The sequence below is a fragment of the Fusarium graminearum genome, chromosome 1 (assembly GCF_000240135.3).
Source record: "Fusarium graminearum PH-1 chromosome 1, whole genome shotgun sequence".
NCBI lineage: Eukaryota > Fungi > Ascomycota > Sordariomycetes > Hypocreales > Nectriaceae > Fusarium > Fusarium graminearum.
In genome coordinates this window covers 151029-170944 of record NC_026474.1, presented here as the reverse complement: position 1 = coordinate 170944, position 19916 = coordinate 151029, and the positions used below count along the sequence as shown (strand labels likewise).

Genomic DNA, 19916 nt, shown 5'->3' with positions numbered 1-19916 from the left:
TCCTCGGTTCTGATGTTATGCCTACGCCTGTGGAGTCTCATTCTCTCTTGCACTCGGGTCTGACTTTGTGCGGCTCCATCATTTCTGTCAATCAAGACCGCAGGAAAACCTCAACCCTAGGTTGCGTCATTCAAGTAGGGTCTGGGTTTTACGGCCTAACTGCAGCTCACGCCGTAAGGAAGTCCAGGGCGTATCCTACACTACCACTGAACTCACATACCGACGAAGGACTGGGTGCAGCCTCGGACGGTCCCATGACATCACATGTTCTGAGAAATTGGCAAAATCCATTCATGGCCTGTAAGAATGCTGAGGCCGTAGAGTTGGATGATCATTCAACCAGTGAAGTAGCAGTCGATGAAAGTGTCGAAGACGTAGACTTTGTCACCGACGTGGAATACGAAGACTTGAGGGAGGACGATGATAACCATGGAGACGACTCGACGACTTCGATGCCCAACGATGTCTTCCACGAGGACTACTTAACTTCAGCCCCTCAAGAAGGGATGATGGAGACGCAAGCAATGTTTCTGTCGAGTATGAACAAGGTGTATCGAAGGCTCTGGACTTTGATTGGGCCCTCATCAGCTTGCCGGAAAGGGGACGATGGCGGCCGAATGCCTTCATGAGCACCGCGAATTCGCCCCGTCTGTTGTTTTTCTCCGAGATCGCGACAGCTTGCCCGGAGAATGAGGCAGCAGTTCTGATAGTTACCTCGGGTAATGTTGTAAAGCAGGGAAGGCTTCAGCCAGTACCTTCATTCCTCGGAGGCATAAATGATAATAGGCCATCTATACTCTGGAGTGTCATAGTTCCTGAATTGAATGATAAGTGTCTCGTTTCTCGCCGAGCCAGACCTAACATGGCGCACAGGGTCACACACGGCGACTCCGGATCAATTGTCATTGACGCTCGAACAAATGTTGTTTATGGACATGTTGTGGCGTCAAATCCCCTTGGAGAGATTTACATCAGCCCGATCGGAGCCACATTGGAGCAGATTCAGAGCCACTTTCCTGGTTCTAAGGTGTCGTTGCCTGATCCCTTGACGATATTGACGGGGCTAGCGACCTTCGGGCACGAAACCATCGGCAGTACGTTCCAACTACTAACGTACCTGGACCAACTACTCCAATCGTAGGAAAACGAGCAAGGTTGGTCCTCGCTCCTGTCCTGGAGTGTATCCAATGAGCGCAAAGGGCTTTCGGGATTAATTGACGTGGTCGTGGGACGACTGGGGAGTATTGGCGCAATAGAGGAATTCGACGAGATATTTGTTCTCACAAAAACCCCCGCATGACCATCAGCTGCTAACTCTGTGAAGTTACAGATCATTCAAAGGATCTCCAGGTATCCCGATAAGTTACGCAATCTCGGTCTTTCACCAGATACAGAGTATACTCGTCTGGTCACTCCGACCGCAAATAAGTCTCTGGATTTCTCAAACTACCCGAAGTTCCACTACTTTCATCAATGCAGCGAAGATTCCTCCAGCAATCGCAGAGTTAATGAAGTAGAGAAATCGCAACCCGCAAACTTAACCCTTGACTGTAATACCGTAGAGCTTGGTCTAAGGCAATCCACATGGCACCAGGCAGACAGCCCAGTTCCCCTTTCAAGCGTCAAGGAAGAATCCGGCCTGGGCAAACTTGCACGATCTCCAGCCGAGCCTGCGCCTTCTCGTCCCTTGCCAGGATCATCGATACCAGTTGTGATTTCACAATCAACTGGTCGCGAACTGTATAGCAATGGTGTTACGGAAGCGACCCTCTCATCAAAACTTTCAGACGAGGCTGAGGCTGACACGAGTATCAAGCCTGATTCGGATGCCGCATCTCCCACAGATTGTAGGATTATCGGACACTTGCGCACCCGTCCGGTGGGGCTCGAACGGGACCTCTCGAGCACATATAATGCCGCTCTCAGTAAGTTTCCAAGCTTTCAGAATGACATGATAGGCATGGACCAGGACCCGGAAGAGTTGCTGCAGCAGGATATATTCCCTATGCGAGTATGGCGTTCCCTCAGCACGTTGAAGCAGCGGTTACCCAGCCAAGAGCGCTTGGAGAACTTGACCTGGCGCATGACGCATATCAATCTGCGAAAGCCAAAGGAACAGGAAGAACCGAAGTGAGTAGGCCGTTTTCTGGAGGAGCTTTTCTGCCTTTAAACTAACGGGTACGATATGGTAGACGGCACCGTACTTCAAATAATTCTATTGTAGGCTCTAGTGATATTGCAGACGTAGGAAAGACGTCTAAGCAGAAGGCCATACAGCCAAATATCGTGGAGTTAGACGTCGTCACCAGCCCCGAAAATATTCCTTTGCCGGCCAGCCTAGTGCCAATTTCGTCATCAGAAGCGACATGGCAGGTGGACAAAAAGTCCGTTTCCTCAGTCACTTTCGGACAGTCATCGGGGTGTTTCCCCCCGAGTCAGTGGCTACATCATCTTAGCATCAAACTGCTCAAGCTATACTTGGCTATGATGCCGGAGATTTCCAGCTTGCATCGCCGCTGGACAGCTCCTGTATGGAGAGCGATCCAACCACGTTCTCTTTCTCCCCTGCTTAGTCTCCTTTCCAATTTCATGTCTTGACGCCAGATACGAATAAAGGCGAAAACGAGCTTTTACATCTATGGATATAGGCTATCAAGGCTTCCGACCGGATGCCCCAGAGAAAGGCAATTTACCGAGGGCGACTACGACCTCCTACCATCTACCACCACAGCCAATAGGCTGGCCCACATGCATCCCCTCAAACATGAAGTGGCACAGCCTGGTGAGTAAGTCCAGTCGCACGTGCTACCGATGATCCATGATCCAGGTGAACATGTCCACACTCGCTGCGGACGAGCATGAGGGTGAAGGACGTGCTGATACTAACCGACATGTCTCCACCCAAAGTAACATGCCGACAGAGCAGAGCCTTTTGCCTCAAGGTGACGAGAGTGTACCCCCAACTTGCACGAACTGCTTCACGCTGACCTGTGATATACTGGCTAGGAACGAGAATGTAGATCAGCTGGCCATTGACGCCCCTGGTCATATAACCAGTGCTAAGGCAGTATATAACTTATATACCTTTATTTCTTACTTATTAATATTTTAAATATCTATTTTTAATTTATTTAAATTCTTTTTCATAAAAGCCTATTTTTTATATTTTTTTTATATAATTCTTTTAATATTTTAAACTTAAGATTTAGATAGCATTGGTTAGGTAAGATATTAAAAAAACCCTGCAGTGGTCAGATGACTAGGGGGGTCAATGGTCGGTTAATGTGTAGTCTCGCTAGGCACGCTGCCCGCGTTGAACTGTAAATATACAGGGATACTAAGAACCAATTGCCCACGTAGCTCCATCATCTGCTTGCTATATTTTCAACTGCAGTGAATAGCCTATTCAATGAGTATCAGTAAGGCCATCTGTCCACGCTACTGCAGTGGTCATGAGTTGTATCGAGGAGTTAAACTTTTAAACCCCAGGTTTTGATAACCTGGGGTTAAGTTTAGGCTAAATAAGTAGTATGCTCAGCGATCAAGCTGGCAGAAGATTCTATCCATGGCAATAACAGAAACATCCATTAGATCACAGCACTTGCATGAGCATGCTATACCCTGAATACTTTAAATTTAGCATAGGGATTATGATTGGAGTGAATGCTCAAGGGTGGCCTCTATCCATGTTTAGCCCTGGAGCTGGAGTTTTGACATTAGCAAGATGCCCCGACACTCTGCTAGCTTATATATATACTAGTGCCGAGTACCCCACGAAAAGGCTGAAACCCGGGGTTTCGAGGCGCAAATCATTAACTAAAAAGGGTTACAAGCCTACTCACCTTCTCTTCATCCCGGCATGAGATTAGCATAGTCTAGATAGTCTAGCAGGGTGCCCCCAACACTCCGCGACGTCTGTATAGACAGTAGTAGTATCGAGTTTAACGCCACACGCCCGGCACTAATGTCATCGAGCGAGACTACTTTGTCCAATATGAAGAAATGGACGACGCTCTGCTTGAAAAGCTCCTGGCAGGATCCCCAGAAATTTACGTGAGGGAATCTAATCACAAACCCCCATAACTGTAGCAATAATCCAATATGCTTGTAGAAGATTAAAGGAACTATAGCCTATTTCATGGAATCCGCTTTTTAGAACTTGAGGTAGCTGGTGAACAAGACCTAGTAGGCTAAGACAGAGTAGAATAAAGGGAGCAAAAGGCCATAGAGTTTTGGGGCAGGCTATGTAGCAGTCTTTGCATAGTTCTTAAGCAGTCTATTCAGCCTGAACTTTGTAGACATTAGGGTACAACATCTAATTTGTCTTCCAAACGGGTTACTTGCAGCCAAGACTTGCGGCTAAGAGCTAATATTACTAGAGAGAAATATCCAGCCTGAGCTCTTAACTTGACTTATATTTATTAGTACAAAGGCTTAGCAACGTCATCAAGGCATTACTAGCTTTGACTTACCAATTAAGCTATGTGAAGGCATATGTTACGTTGCCTATTTATTTATTTATTTATTTTAACTGTAAGCCGGAGCCCTAGTTTTCTCGATATCTTCAAAATTCCCAATAAAGGATCCATCTGGATTAAAAACTCAAAATGTCAAAACAAGGTTTTCCTAATAACTAACTTTTCTAAAAAGAATACGTATGCTGTTGCTGATAAAAGAAGCGTCTCCCGGGCTATATGCACAGTAGATATTTGTTCCTCCTGCATACGTTGCCTATAATAACGAGCTATAATTATCAGTGTATTTAAAGTTATGATATGAGACTTAATATTTAAGCTAACTAAGAACAATGTGTTGAAAGCCGACAAATAGGCCATATACTACCTACCCTGTCCATATCATGACTAAGCAGAAATCGAGCTCGAAAATGTTCCCTTTGTAATTCCAGCCTCATTGATCGCATCAATTGTAAATACATATGACTGTCCAATATTCAGAGTATTGATTGTGGCCGTGGTAGCTCCTTCGTAAATCTGGAGGTTCTAGTTCATCAAATCCGAACGGATTCCAAGACGCACAATGTATAAGTCCGCTCCCGACACAGCTGGCCAGGAGATGGATACTTGGCGACCATCCTTGGAGTTGCGTGAGAGGGGTAACGTCTCGCAACTCTGTCGACCAACATATGGACAGCATTGGCCACACAAGATTGGTCACAAATATGTGGTCAGCTGTGGGAGGCCAACCGTTGTGATGGCCTGACGAGGCATTTTTGGCTGTCTTTGTTTTCACCTGCGGCCCGCGAAATTATCACATAAGAAGTGGCTCAAGACCTGAATCTCAAGCTGTACTCCCACTCACCATTTCAACTCTCACGCAGCCTCAGCAATTTATCTCTTAATCTCAAGATGGATATCAAAGACGTCTCCAACGAGAGCAAGTACATCGATTATCTGAAGCAACTTCAGGGGGCTGCAGAGCGAGCCGCCCGAAGAAAGGGTCAAGCAGTGCGAGATCACCCCCCTTCCTAACAACTCGTCTCGTCCTTCTTGATGAAGCTCATGGCCAATTCATATCGCTCCCAGTCAGACGAAAACACAATCGCTACCACGCTGGTCCCAGCGCCTTACCCACCATGCATTGTTTCCGCCAACGACCTGGAAGCCATCATGATCTCCGACATGAGACTCGAAACACATCATCGAGGGAAAAAGATCATGCTGCGCGTCCTCACGCCTCCGGACCGCATGACCGCTGTCATGGCCATTGTGGAGGATGAGAAGGGAATCGCTGTGTTGCTCCAGCTCTATCACCAACCTGAAGAGAGCATCGTCCCTGCCACTGAGATCCTCAGCCCGAACATGGTCTGCATCCTCAAAGAGCCCTTCTTCAAATGCGCCACGGACGGTACATACTCGCTGAGAGTCGACCACCCTGGTGATATTATCTGGATGGACGGAGCTGACGACCGCATTCCCTCGCACTGGAGGCCATCGATGGTGATCTTAGGCGAGAACAGCTCAGATATTCGAAAGCAAGGGAAAGGCGCTGTACAGTCTAAGAAATGGGCTGAAGCACTACGACTGTATGTCTCTCACCTCGGCTTGCCTGACTCAGCACATAGTTGACAACCGTCCAGGTACTCTTCAGCTATTCAAGCGGGTCAAAACGTTCAAGAGAGACAACTCGCTTTCCTCAACCGGTCATTTGTAAATATGAACATGGACCGACCGAAGCAGGCCTTGTTGGATGCCGAGAAAGCCACCAATCCTGCGATGCCATCCGAAAAATCTCTCTTCCGCAAGGCTCGAGCATTGTATGAGCTCGGCGACTATCAGCAGAGTCTTGAGATGCTGGAGAAACTCACACAGTCGTACCCTGAAAACAAGGCAGCCAGCTCCGAGAAAGATCGGCTCAATGAGCGGCTTAACGAACAGCGAACAGGTGAGTACAAATTCAAGCAAATGTACAAGCAGGCGGAAAAGACACCTCCCTTAATCGACTGTGTCACCTTCTCAGCTCCTGTAGAAATTCGCGAGTCGCCTGGCCGGGGCAAAGCGCTCTTCACCACCAAGGCGGTCTCAGCCGGGGAGCTTCTGCTCTGCAAAAAGGCATTCTCCTACAGCTTTGCCGGCGATGAGCAATCCACAAAACAAACCAAAATCCTGATGAATCTTGCCACCAAGAGGGTGGTAGTGGGTGGCCAAGCACGTCTCTTGACCCTAATTATGCAGAAATTGTACCACAACTCGTCGTTGTCCGCCGAGTTCGGAGACCTTCACCACGCCGATTACCAAAAGGCTATGGTCTTGGAGACTGACGGAACCCCTGTAGTTGATTCGTGAGTTTTCTTCTCCCACTTTGACTGGTAAACCAGTTGAGCCAGGCGGCTAACCGAGACTTAGATTCCTAGTAGAAAAGATCGCCTCCCTCAATGGTTTTGGTGCTCCGAGGACGAGCCGCGAGTCATTCCTCCAAGTCTTATCCAGCAACAGAGATATGACGGGTGATGAGGGCTTCAAGTACACAACCTCGGGCATTTGGCTCCTCGCGTCTCGTATCAACCATTCCTGTGTGGGCAACTGTCGACCCTCCTTCATCGGAGACATGCAAATCGTGCGCGCGACGAAGGATGTCCCTGCTAAGACTGAAATCTTTTTCTGCTATCGTCCTCCTGTGCCCTTCGAATCTTACCAAGAGACCCAAAAGGGCTTGAATCACTGGGGATTCACGTGCGACTGCGGGCTGTGTTTGCGTAAGAAAGCCACGTCTAAGGCCGTCTTCCAGAGACGCAAGGTGCTTGCCGACGACCTCCAGAGGCTTCTTGATTACCCTGGCTCCGGCAACGAAGCCAAGTCAAGTCGGCTCATGAAGGCTCTCGAGAAAACCTACCTGACAAACAACGACTGCGCCATTCGGCTAGAACTCTGGGAACCCTACTTCGCCTTCGGTGCCCACCTGCTGAAGAATAACCAGCTGGATATTGCGGCCAAGATGATCCTCAAGGGCCTCGAGGCTCTGGTACACAGCATCATTGCATGTCCGCCCAATGATATCACGGATGGGCCGCGACTCAAAGTTGAACGATGGGGGGTGGCGAATGACGCTGTGCCATGGGCATTCAAGAACCTGGCGAATGTGTATGGCCAACTTGCTCCTGAACTATGCTCGGCAGCAGAGAATTACGCTGAAGTGTCTTATACCATGGTCGTGGGCGAGAAGGAAACCTGGCCCGAGGTGTTGTCGAGTTCTTCGTGATGGATGCGCCATTTGGCTTTCTGCGGCTTGTCACTCTGTAGTGGTAATAAGGATATGCCAAGTGCAAAGGTTTTGATGCGGAATATTGAATTGCACGGCACAGTTGAGTTAGCATCGAGATCGAGTGCATCCGACAATGACTCTACCTATTCTCAGTCTGGAGATACTAAGTAGAAGTCTACTTTTGATGCAAGTAAGTAAATCTATAAGAAATAACTATAACTAATTTGATTTGATGTGCTAACAGTCGTCTAATTTACCCTATAGATATAAAATCACGCGATTAATCTCATATGACCAAAACTCCTTCCGCTCTTCTTCACTTGCAATCTGTTTTAGGAATACGTCATAAACGTACAAAATTGCAAAACAATCCTTCAAATACTTTTTAAGATTAATTCTTGCTTCTTGATGGATTTCATCATCCCCAAGTCCCAGAGGGTCCACAACTGGTTCATCACTTTCCCTGACCCCATCTGCTTGTCGATCGGCCCAAGACTCTGTGATCCCCAAAGAATGCCAGAAAGCGCGATGCGGGATATTCTGCGCAGGAAAGTCATAGTTTTGGAGTGAATAATTGCCTAGAGCACATAGCAGTATCTTAACTCGCAGTAGTGAGACCTGCTGTGCACCACGAGACTGAACTGCTTCTATCAAGTTCAATAGCATATACAGTTTTAATGCTTCAGAAGCAACAAGACTTAGTCCGAACCCGTGACCCCAACTCAAGCCTCGCAAGTCGGACATGGGAACATGTGCTGAGAGTTGACAAAGAGCGGATAGGGCCTCGCGACGAATGGCTTGATTGTCGCTGACGGCAGCTGTAATAACCAGCATTTTGGCTGCGTCGGCCAAATCGCCATCTGCGGTGCTATAGCTTGCGCTATACTCTGGGCTTGTGCCATACTCTGAGGCAGTAGACGCTCGTCCCTTCCAATATTTCAATTCCTGGTGTTTTGCATCTAACGGATTGTTTAACGCCGAATTCGTATCGTGCGGGCCTAGGCCGAAATGGTGCTCTGGAAAGTTGAGTACATCGTCCGAGAATAATTTCCCGTCAACTTGATTGAGGTTGATCTTGGATGTTTCGGTATTAGAGAACTCCTCGATGGTCGCAATGAAGATACGGCTGAAGTGTCCAAGAGCTGCATCTTGTGTAGACAATCCGAGAGCTATGAGGTTGTAGTTTGGACTTGATCCATCTCTTGCTAGGGTAAAATGAGAAGCGATAGTTTTCCATGGGAGTTTGTGATCGAGATGCATTGCGTTTTATGTTCTGTGAATTAAAATGTCTTTGTTGTTTGCAGAGATGTTGTCAGTAATTGAGTATGTAAGGATTTGAAAATTTTCAGTCCTCAACGTGGCACATACGAGTAGCTGGTATTATAGTGGGTCATCATGAGAAGAATGAATTGAATTTATGTGTCCTCTGACATGGTTCACATACTTTGGGACCACAAGCATGGTCTGGACTGGCCTATGCATATCAGTATGACACCTTGTAGGGGATTTCAGGGACTAGTGGGTACAGCACCGAGGACACTAAAGGGTAGTTCGGATGGCTAGACTACAATTGGCAAGTCGTAAGAATCTGACAGCGTGAAACAGACTATTTCCCAGACTACCCTAATATCCAGATAACGCCCAATGTTTCGTAACATACTACCCTCATTGCATCAATTCGACTTTGAGAAGCCTCCCATCAAACCATCAGATAACACAAGCTTACCAATAATGTCAAATATTGCACATGGTATTCCTTAGCTTTACACAGCATTATGCTGTATCCTTCATTTATTAGCCGTTCCTTCACATAAACCCGCCATTCTTTGTTAAAGATCCATTGAAACCAGGTAGTCGCTGTTAAGAAAGGCCTCATGTAGAAAACACCACTACCAACTCCATCTAATATTGTATCTGCCAGCACAAAGGCTGACACCACGGTTGACGACGTGGTGGCTTGGTTCAAGGACAATGCAGAGTCGTGTGGTGGCTTCAACCAGGAGGCGTGCACTCAAGCCGATCGGTGGCTGAGTGAGAAATCGGCTACTCGAGGTAGCAGGAGGTTGTCTTCTCGGGCAGAGGAGAGAGAGTCTTCCTAGCAAGAAGATTCTCCCCGACGTAAGTACTATCCCTTATCATTCTGTGCCGGTCCATATAGACAAGAAGCATACATGATTGTTCACATTCTGATCCTGTACTAGGAAATCCTCAGAAGCGGCCCGGTTATGCCATCGATATAGAAGCGTCGTGCCGCAAACGGTGCTCATATGAGCGCCCAGAACGAAGGGCCTCTCCCAGCCCAGACATCATCACCCATTCGACTTAATAGTTCCTTTCAATTACTGACATGACAATAGAACTGCGAAGAGCTCGTGCGCTAAAAACACATCTGCATCTTCAGAGGGAAGTCGGCTCCTGCTGAGGATTGCCTCAATGAGGCAAAAACACCCCTGGACGAGATCGAGTCTCGCGTCGTTGCTCTGCAACGACAAATCGCCAATTTAAATTCCGGCACGCTCCTACAGAGCATCAAGGAGGCCACTGCCCGCCTCGCAACCTCCTGGGCCCTGGTCACCAAGCACCAGCGATACGTGGACGGGTACCAGGAACTGGCGCTGCCCGATGCGCCAACCTACCATGTCCAAGCCCTGAAAACGGCTCAAAGTGATCTTGAAAAAGCCTCACAGGATGCTCAAGCTGCTGATGGAGTGCTGGCGTCTGCTCAGAAGGAGCAGAGAGACTTTAAGCGTGTTGAGGAGAATTTGGTGATGTTGGGAGCTGAGAGAGCAACCCTGGACCAGTCTGTCCGTGACCTGACGTTGGACAAGGAGCGGTGCGACGTTTATCTTGGGATGGTGGAGTATGGGCCTGATGGTCTGGCCACTCTGCTGGAGAAGGATGTTGGTGCTTGGAAGGGGATGTTGGACCTAGTGTAGTTGTGTGTCTGCGGGCGTGTCTGGCGTGGTGGTCTGGTGTTTAGGTCGTTTTCCTGGGGTGTTGACTGGGTGTTGATACTGGCGGTAATAAAATTGGGTGGTGTTTTCCGGTCTTTTCATCGATCAGAAATAACGTCCTAATAAACCTCTATATAGTAGAAGCCACTCTGTCCCACTAATAATAAACAGTAATTAGTATTTATATAATTCTGTAAAATGGCTTCAAAACATACCGATTCTAGAGCTTGTTGTATCGGTATTGAACCAGTAAGGCGTAGAACCTCATTAAAGTACTGTCGAGTTACTTCAAAAGGCTTGCCTGTCAGATTGGGAATATACCGGCCTATGAGCTTCGTTGGACTAGCATTATCAAGTTTGATCGATCTTTGTAAACGTCTTCGAAAGGGGTCGACGCCTGAACGAAGATGAGAGGAATGGAAAGGGACGTCTAGGCCCTTCAACGGAATTGACGCTTTACTTCGACTTAGCACTACTTTCGATCGGTCCTTTCTAATCTCTTTTACTGATTCTCTGATGCAGTCAGTGAGATCGAAAGAGCCATCATCGAAAAAGGACTTTGAAGCATAGTGTATACGATCGAGAACGACACCTAGGCAGTGAAGTGCAATGGCCTGAGGTGAATGTACCAGGTTAGTACTTGACGGCTCATAGGCTTTTAAAAGCATCAGAAGTCACCCAGGGAATATCTCTTACCTCTCCCGCGCAGACGTATTGAGAATCAATCACGTTGTGATTGACCACTTCGAGGAGCCACTGTCCTTCAGAAGCAATCTGGGTAACGAGCCAGCCAAGCTTCTGGCCGTCAAAATCTGATGATTTGAGTTAGCTCATCGTAAGCTATGCACCGAATGACTCGCATGCCATGATCCATACCTGTTGATACTCTCGTCGGATCTACAGCACACATGGCGTACTTGGATCGACCATGATGGTCGTACGTCACTGTAGACTGCATCACCAAACCGCGGTAAAATACAGTAGATATGAAGACTTCCAGAGGCATGATATGTCCCACTGCCATCAGAGCCGAGTATTCCCCAAGGGAATGCCCCGCGAAAGTGACATTCGATGGGATCAGCTGACGAGCCTCCAAATCTGCCATGATGGCTAGCTCCATTAACCCTAGCGCAGGCTGAGTGAACTGCGTGGAAGACAGCAATCCCGACTCAGAGGAAAATACGTATTTAGTGGTGTTTTCGTTGATCGTGGGAAACAACTTCGCCTCGATAATCTGCCCGTCTGAGGCCACACGTTCATATGTTAAAGCCATGTAATTGGAACGCACGCGACGGCCATGCACACCACCGAAATGCACCGTCAGAGATGGAGGATCATGGCGCACAATGTCGGTAATTCGAAATCCTGGCCACAGTTAGTCAAAAAGTAGGACATTGGAGCTCAGGTTGGGAATATTACCATATTCATGCTGGAAGTGGTCATCAGCTGTGTCCCAAATTCGTCTAGCTGCAGCACTTTTGTCACGAAGGTCCATTCCCATGCCTTTCTTTTGACTTCCCTGACCTGTAAATACCAATGCTGTAAGTGGCTGCTCGATCTCGTAGGTGCCCACAAAGACAAGCTCTTCTGCCATGTTCTTGTGAATTTGAACCTCGACAACGCGAAGTCCTCGATGCATGGCGGTGTGTTTCATTGAGACTGCAAGTCTATCTCCTGTACAAACTTTACCTGCAAACAGTACGTGAGATTTCTTCAGCCTGCTCATTGAACTTGCACAGAGCCAGGTGTAGACAATTTGCAGAACCTCTGCGCTGATGTGCATTCCGTGAACGATTGGGCTTGAAAGACCCGCTAGGGATGCAAAGACGGGGGATACATGGATCGGGTTGGAATCGCCACTAGCGGCTGAATATGCGATAGTTTGCTCGCATGTTGGAGCGGTGAAGGATATTTCCTGTTCCTCGAAAAGAAGGAGTGGTGTCTCGAAAATAGCAGGCTGACTCGAAGATCCTGTCTGTTGACTGAGAATGTTTCCCATCAGGCTCAAATAAGCGTCATCGGGAGTTTCAAGATAACAGTTTCCAACAATCGAACCATCCAACATGGCACATCCGGTGATTTGATGGCATCGGATCTGCCCATTCTCATGGAACTGCATCAAGTCCTCTAGTTGGAAAACCACTCGTTTACCAACAAGGTCGGAGGTATCGCGAAGAGGCTGAAACCAAGACGATTGAACCAGTTGCATAGCACTTATCTCGTCTTCCAAGAGAATCTCGGAGGGCGGTAGAATAGACCTCCGGAATAAGTGATCACGATGAGTGTCGTTTCCAACAAGCAAAAACCGTGTCTTTAGGTCCAAGATGCAACTCTTCCCCCTGAAAACATGTGCTTCAACTTGCACCATTTTCCCAGACGGTTGCAAAACGACTTCGGTGACTTGAGACTCTGTGTGCAGTACATCGTGGACCATAGGTGGAGAATGATCCGAGTGAAGCGTTATCTCATTTGAGACATGAAGAAGCTTCAGTATGTCTGCTTCAAGCTCGCGGCTAAAGAGGGGCTTTACCAACGCTTTCCAGGCTATGACGACGGCAAAGTCCAACGGCACCTCTGAAGTCGCCCACGACGTGGGTGGCATGGAAGTAGGTAACCTTGTACAATCGTTATACTTGCGTATAGCATCTGCCGTGACGGTGTATGGTTCACATTCGAATTTGTCATATATGGATTTATGACTGGATTCATGACTCGTTCCGAGCCAAATGCGGCGATAGAAATCTCTGATCATGGCAGAACGATCACTAAGACTCTTGTTCATAGCAAGTTTCGAAAACTGACATGACATGTGGTGAGTGAGTGTGATGGGCGCACTCTGTAGTGTCGGGTAATGGCTGATCTGGATCGAGATCTCATTATTTGACTGCAAGGTTAAGTCCAGTAGGTCCTGATGTGTTTCTTCTAACGGAATTTTGAAGAAGGTGAATCCTGCTCCGACACCAGTCTTTGTAGTCTCAGCAACATGAATGTCCATACTCCGTAATCCTGAGAGCGTGGTGATGAACGGGTTCGGGACAAGTCGTCGCCCACATAGTACTCTTGGAGAGGCCAATAGGGCCTTGGCCCAATTCAGATTCTTGTCTCTAGATTGAACGATATGAACAATCCACTGTTCCAAAGTCCAAAGCCCATGGTTAAGCGGAGGCGTGGAGAGTTCGGTATTGGTTTTGGAAGACTCGACTTGGCTGGCGTGGAATGGAGAGTTATCGAAAACTGGAACGAGTTCACTCTGGCCTTGATAGTGAGTTTGCAGGATTGCTGTGACCCAGGCAGTGTGAATATTACCCAGAATCTCACCGACGGGCTCGTCGACCTTTGTAGAGTATTGTGCCGCTACAGGGCCATGCAATATACAAACACGTTGTGCGTCATGATTGGGAACCGCGGCTATATCCTCTGACTGCCAAAGTGAATCTTTTTTGAACCATGTTTCGAAGTCTGCGTCGAGAACTGGAATGAACGGTACTGGCTTCTGCCCGCGTCGACGAAAGAGTTGGAGGAAGTATATGCTATCTTCATAGGTAATCAACTGGGCACTTGCGTCTGTAAGTGTTGCTAGAGTCGAATAAGGGTCATCCAGGTCGTCAACAAGGGTCTCCGATCGGGAATCACTAGTTCGATGTAGTCGTGACATGGTTCGAGTGAGCAGCTCTGAAAACAGTTTCTTCCATGATAGATGGACCCATCGGTGCTCAGCCGTGACATATGCGAGCTCGACAAACCGGTGGAGAACCTCGCTGTATGTCATTTCATCAAGTTCCACAGGGTCTCGAGTTGGCCCACTGCACCCGAACCAAACCCTGTGATAGTCGTGATTGAGCCGCCTAATGATTTCATCACGACGTCTAGTAATCTCAGCCACACGTTCTTTGGGACCGAGGTGGAAGATTGTTTGGTCCAACTCGTGCCATAGCCGAACTGCGCGAGTAGCAATTTTATGAATAGGTTGCCTCATCTCTGAAATGACAGAGAGAACACCGCCAGTTGGACGTGAATATGTACCACTCCATTCATCATCTGGAGCACCTTCGGTTGCCACGATGAGATGCTTGGCTTCCGTGCTCGTGTGCGCTTCCTTTGCTACCATGACTCTACTGCCCAGCAGTATTCCGTCCACTGGCATTGGCGGCAGGCCCATATCGGACGCCCATTTACCCGTGATGTAAGGCAAGGTATCGGATGGACCACCAAAACCGCTTCCAACAACCAGGACTACATTATCCTGTGCTCGGATCTTGCCATACATTGAGATCAGCGGCGCATGGAAGTCTTGGTTCGAATGGTGTCCCCCTCCACGGCCGCCTGTCCATTGAAGAACAACAGGTAGTGGTTGCAAAGCCTTTGCGATCTTAAGTGTTCTCTCGATCGCTTCGGTTGACCCTGGTTTCAAGGCAATATGCTGAAGTTGTAGTCGTTCAACATATCCCTGTACAACTTCTACCGAGGGCACGCCCGCCCCAATTGACAGACCGTCGATCTGGTAGCCAGCCGCTACCAGCTTCTCAAGTTCATCGATCTGCCACCGCAGGCTAGTTGGGCTGCTGTATATCACATTGCATGTGATTCCTGTTCCAGGCTCTACCTGGTTCGCGATGGCCGTAATAGCAGCAGACAAGGAGTCGCGATCGTGAAAGCCTCCGCAGGCTAGCTCCGCGTGGAATCCCGCCTTCATGACGGCAGCGACAAAATCCCAAGATGTTGTTGTTGGCGTCATTGCCGCTACCATTATAGGGGGTTGCAGGAATAGTCTGGTGAATCGTGTGCTGACTACCAGCTTGTTTTCAGTGAAGCGTGTGAGGGTAGGCTGAAAGGAGTTTACCCAAGGCTGAGGTTTTGAGACTCGCTCAGAAGCTTTTCGACTGCGGTCAAATAGATCGGGCTTGTATCCCAGCTCTGTGTTCAAGCCATTCAAAACTGTTGCATGAATGACGCGAACGCCTTGGCCAGCTTTCATGCTGTTTGCAAGTACCCCAACACCCTGTGCACCTCCAGGTCCGAAGTCCAAGATATGAGTAGCACCAGGCATATTCAAAGCAGCAGGCCAGTTGACGACTTGACAGCAAACCATTCGAATCAAATCAGGTACAAGGTTTGCTCCCTCGTTATTTCGTAAGTCTGATCCGTCGACTGTTGAGAAGACCGGCATCTTCAAATCGCATCCCCGAAGGATGATTTCCTGACAGTCCTCGATTGCTCTGGAGGCCGCTATGCTGAGGTAGCTATTGTGATATGGTGCAGCAGCTGGAAGAAACTGATAGACTATATCCAGCGCCTTCTTCTTGTGATCGAAATGTGTACAGAGTCCGCGAAGCGACATTGGATCGCCCGTTATAACATAATTGGAGTCGTTGTTCCTGAGCCCTACCTCCAATTGGACCTTTGTTCGTGGTAAACTCTTATTCAAATCTTGGATTGTCGTCGCTAATGTTTCTATGCTCAGGCCACGAACTGAAAGCATTGGGGTTGGGATCGGCTTCCCTTCCGCCAAGCAGGCCTCAGTTATCAATTGTGGCAGCACTTGTGGCCCGTAATATTGATGAATGCGAACCCCCATTGAAAAGCTCACCGTCATTGCTTGCAGAGATAGTTCGTGAAAGGAAGCAGGGGAATCCACGGCAGCAATAGCTGCAGCAGCTATAATGCCTTGAGAATGTCCTGTTACACCAGCTAGGAATCTCTGTACATCCTTGAAGCTGCATCCGGAATAGTGGAATGAGATTTTGAAGTGGAGAAGTTGCAGCAGCGTTATCAGAGGAAAGCTAATAGCAGAGGAGAGTAGATAGGGCCTTGATGGTATAGGTGTATCGTTGTCCTTGTCAATCCAAGCCATCAATTCCATACCCTCTGAGAAGCAATCGTTAACATCCATCTTGTCTGTCAGATGTCTGAACAAGTCCGAAGCTGACCGTACCAGATCGCCAACCAAAGGTTGATAGACCTCATAAAGTTCAGCCAATTCTGCGAAATAGCCATCGCCATTCCCCTGTCCTCCAAATATCACGTAAACCGTTGACTCTCCATCGAGGCTTGATCGAACAAGGTTTGAGACTTCAACTTCAGGCTGGTCTCCCAGCATGGAATTTGCTGTAACAAAGGTCTTGATGATTCTTCCCTTCTCACTTTGAGGAATTTGCAAATGTGCAACGATCATGTGGATGTCGTTTCCAGCGAGTACTGTGTCTTCGGCGCACTGTACCAACGCACGAGTGACTTCCAAAATATCCATCCTCGTGAAAGCTTGATTGTTTGCTGGGTCGTTTACAAAGCTGATAAAAGATGACCAATAGTGTAACTGGCTCACAATCTCGTCGTGGGCGAAGCTTGCAACGTCTGTGTATGGTTGGAAGCCACAAAGAAATGCTGCTCGGAGCGTAGCGGCGGCTTCGTATACATGTTTGGCGACGCTGCGACTGAACTGTAGCTCTTGATCATACATCGAAGTTGGAGTGTACGTGGGAATAGTTACTGAAGTTGATGATGATGGAGTGGGAGATGAAGGTTGGTCGCCATTCATAGACGATGCCTTCGATTCCATATCGCCAGGAAACATCATGCAGGTGTTTGTAGTGTATCTGAACTATGTGTCAGGTTTTCACGTAAGAGATGAACCGTGGGGTCAGAAAGGCTAGGTTGTGAGATGGAATAACTATTCAAGAGATTCTCACAGGCAGTATCTCATATGGCTCTACCTCTCGCATAATAAATTCCCAGCTGTAGGGATAGGTACCATGGCTTGGTCACTTGACTTCCTAGAGTCACTATATCCGGAGTGGAAAGTTTTGTGCACGTGCATGAAGGATCGGGTGTGTCGACCAGTAGTGGCACGACATTACCTGCATGATGCCACAGGCGGCGTAGTTTGAGGTGGCACCACTTCAACTCTAAACTGAGAATATCACGCAAGGTGTCTTTGAGTAGGGTTGAAGATGTTGGAAGCGTACAAGCCGTATACGAAACTCCATTGAGGCCAGCAATGGAAGCTACAGTAGGGCGTTGTTGTGAATTGTAATACTGCCTTATGTTTGAGATCAAGACTAATGCTTAATGCTACGGGATATAAGCAAGTGTGTCTACTTAACTAGGATAGCCTCGAACTTATACCATTATCTAGGTCTATTATATATTTAAAAAGTCAAACTAATATGACAAATAGATGTCTTTTGCATGTAAGGTAAGTACCCTGGAATAAATATCCTATTCATCACTGTATCTACCTACTCTGCCTCTGACTGGACGACGGTGTCACGACGGCGAAACTGCAAAACAGGGCCCTGCTTAAATGCCGTGACGTGATCATGCAATTGATATTCGTCAACCATGCGACGCCCATCTTCACCCTCCAAATGTCCCTGACCAATGCAGCCTTGATCACCAGGGGCACGGCGAATGTCAAACTTGACCAAAATAGTGGCAACCGCCAACATGAGCTCTGCCATGGCAAACCCTTTACCAATGCAACTTCGAGGTCCAACTGAGAAGGGACTGAAAGCTGACTGAGCTTGTTTATCATTCTGCAACCAACGATCCGGGTTGAAGACAAAAGGGTCGGGATAATACAACTCATTGTGGTGAATAGCGTAAATACAAACTCCGATGTTGCATCCTGCTTGGATAGCGTGTCCATCGACAGTTTGGCCGCCGACCTGCACGCGTCGCCATAGCGCTGATGCAGCTGGTGGTGACAAGCGCATGCTTTCCTCGATGCATGCTCGAGTGAAAACACATTCGTTCAAGGCCCGACCCAACTTGACATCTTGGCTTTTCGCGAATGAACTGCGTACTTCGGCCACAGCCCGACGGTACATGTTTGGGTATTGAGTCAAGTAGAACAGCGTGGCTGCCAGAGCGGTTGAAGAAGTGTCTGTGCCTGCGACTATCAGGGTTGAGCTCTCAGCCGCTACTTCATTTTTAGTGAACCCCTGACCGGTTTCACTATCCTTGGCGGTGAGAAGGTGGCTAATAATGTCGTCCCGCTCCAGCGGTTTCGTTGTCAGACGTTCTTGTACCAAGCTTGAAATAAACTTGACAAAGGTATTGCGATGTCGGATAGATGCGGGGAATAAACGCTTGTCCAATCTCCAGGTATATGCTTCGGGAGCCTGGATTAATACGCCCGTTCGAATATTTGAGCCTTCAATACTATCGACGACATAGCGATACTCGCTGTTTCCCAGAAGGTTATACGGCTGCCCAAATACAACGTCGGCCATGATGTCAAAGGTTAGATAACTGACTAAAGTGGAATGTCAGTATATCTTGTAAACACAAAGAAACCTTGGCCGAAACTCACACCATCGGGCCATATCATAGCTTTCGGACCACTGAGTGTTCGGATCTGAATGCCCCTCAATTTTCTGACATAGTCTTTCAATATGTTTTTTAATCGTGTTTCCGAAAGCCCTGGTTGATGAGTCTGAAAGTCCCTGGCTGAGGATCCGGCGGCGCATTCCGTGAGCCTTCTTATCCACTGCCGTGAGCACGTTGGGCGCACGATGCTGCATTGCTTTATAGTAAGGTGACTTTTCAACATTAGCGCTCGAATTGTAGATATCTGGTTTTCCCATTAGCGTCTGGAGTAAATAGATCGCGATAGCCAAGTCTAAACGGCGCGGTATGTCCTACTTTTGAGTCCCGTAGTAGTATTGACAAGGAGTTTGTTGTGTGAGTAACGAACAAAAGGGCCTAGTGGTAATGTGTCAGGCTTCGGATCTCGCGGAATCGAGCGTTGAACAACTCACCATATTTATTATGACACCTCAGCATGTCTATGTGTAGAGAACCTCGCCAGGCATGATAGCCAGAGTGAATGTTAGATATTCTGGCAAGAAATGGGCCTGGGTATTTGGCTAGTGGGTGGAACCACAAGCGATAAACTATGACAGCGATAACCTTGAGAGTTTGTGAGTTTTGTGACTGTTGTCAAGGGGTTTCCAGAAATCGTAATTACATAAAATGCTAATACAGCTGTTGGGATTCCAATAGAGAACAGTATTATTCTCGTTGGTGCCGCAAGGATATTGCTGTAGGAGAAGGGTGCCATTGCGTTAAGCAAACAGCTACGATGGCGTTCTATTGGGCTTCACTTGGTTTGTCGAAGACAAATAATTCGCTGAAACGACAGAAGTAGGTAAAATGGGATATTGTACCTACGCTCAATTAGATTCCTAAGTCTGAACGACTGCCAATGGACATAATCTCTATACGGATCATTAAGCGCAATGA

At 47.8% G+C, this 19916-nt stretch overlaps 6 protein-coding genes across 6 annotated transcripts; 3 read left to right on the top strand and 3 right to left on the bottom strand.

Annotated features, from left to right (window-relative positions):
• Positions 1 to 17: 17 nt before the first annotated feature.
• On the top strand, positions 18 to 3112 carry FGSG_11657 (uncharacterized protein; the record flags this gene model as incomplete). Its single annotated transcript, XM_011317326.1, has 8 exons — positions 18 to 537; positions 813 to 1094; positions 1142 to 1154; positions 1351 to 1925; positions 1959 to 2130; positions 2193 to 2434; positions 2649 to 2782; positions 2828 to 3112. The coding sequence occupies 8 exons, from the start codon at positions 18 to 20 to the stop codon at positions 3110 to 3112; spliced, it is 2223 nt and encodes a 740-aa protein (XP_011315628.1).
• Positions 3113 to 5366: 2254 nt separating this feature from the next.
• Positions 5367 to 7716, top strand: FGSG_00040 (uncharacterized protein; the record flags this gene model as incomplete). Its single annotated transcript, XM_011317325.1, has 4 exons — positions 5367 to 5465; positions 5517 to 6043; positions 6098 to 6799; positions 6864 to 7716. 4 exons carry the CDS (start codon positions 5367 to 5369, stop codon positions 7714 to 7716), a joined length of 2181 nt encoding a protein of 726 aa, XP_011315627.1.
• Positions 7717 to 7977: 261 nt separating this feature from the next.
• On the bottom strand, positions 7978 to 8979 carry FGSG_00039 (uncharacterized protein; the record flags this gene model as incomplete). The annotated part of the gene is made up of 1 exon (XM_011317324.1): positions 7978 to 8979. One exon carries the CDS (start codon positions 8977 to 8979, stop codon positions 7978 to 7980), a length of 1002 nt encoding a protein of 333 aa, XP_011315626.1.
• A 1007-nt stretch (positions 8980 to 9986) lies between these two features.
• FGSG_00038 (uncharacterized protein) lies at positions 9987 to 10655 on the top strand (the record flags this gene model as incomplete). The annotated part of the gene is made up of 2 exons (XM_011317323.1): positions 9987 to 10047; positions 10123 to 10655. The coding sequence occupies 2 exons, from the start codon at positions 9987 to 9989 to the stop codon at positions 10653 to 10655; spliced, it is 594 nt and encodes a 197-aa protein (XP_011315625.1).
• Positions 10656 to 10803: 148 nt separating this feature from the next.
• Positions 10804 to 17244, bottom strand: FGSG_11656 (uncharacterized protein; the record flags this gene model as incomplete). Its single annotated transcript, XM_011317322.1, has 5 exons — positions 10804 to 10830; positions 10889 to 11287; positions 11370 to 11485; positions 11550 to 12038; positions 12093 to 17244. 5 exons carry the CDS (start codon positions 17242 to 17244, stop codon positions 10804 to 10806), a joined length of 6183 nt encoding a protein of 2060 aa, XP_011315624.1.
• A 664-nt stretch (positions 17245 to 17908) lies between these two features.
• On the bottom strand, positions 17909 to 19435 carry FGSG_11655 (uncharacterized protein; the record flags this gene model as incomplete). Its single annotated transcript, XM_011317321.1, has 3 exons — positions 17909 to 18927; positions 18985 to 19189; positions 19433 to 19435. 3 exons carry the CDS (start codon positions 19433 to 19435, stop codon positions 17909 to 17911), a joined length of 1227 nt encoding a protein of 408 aa, XP_011315623.1.
• Between the last annotated feature and the right edge of the window lie 481 nt (positions 19436 to 19916).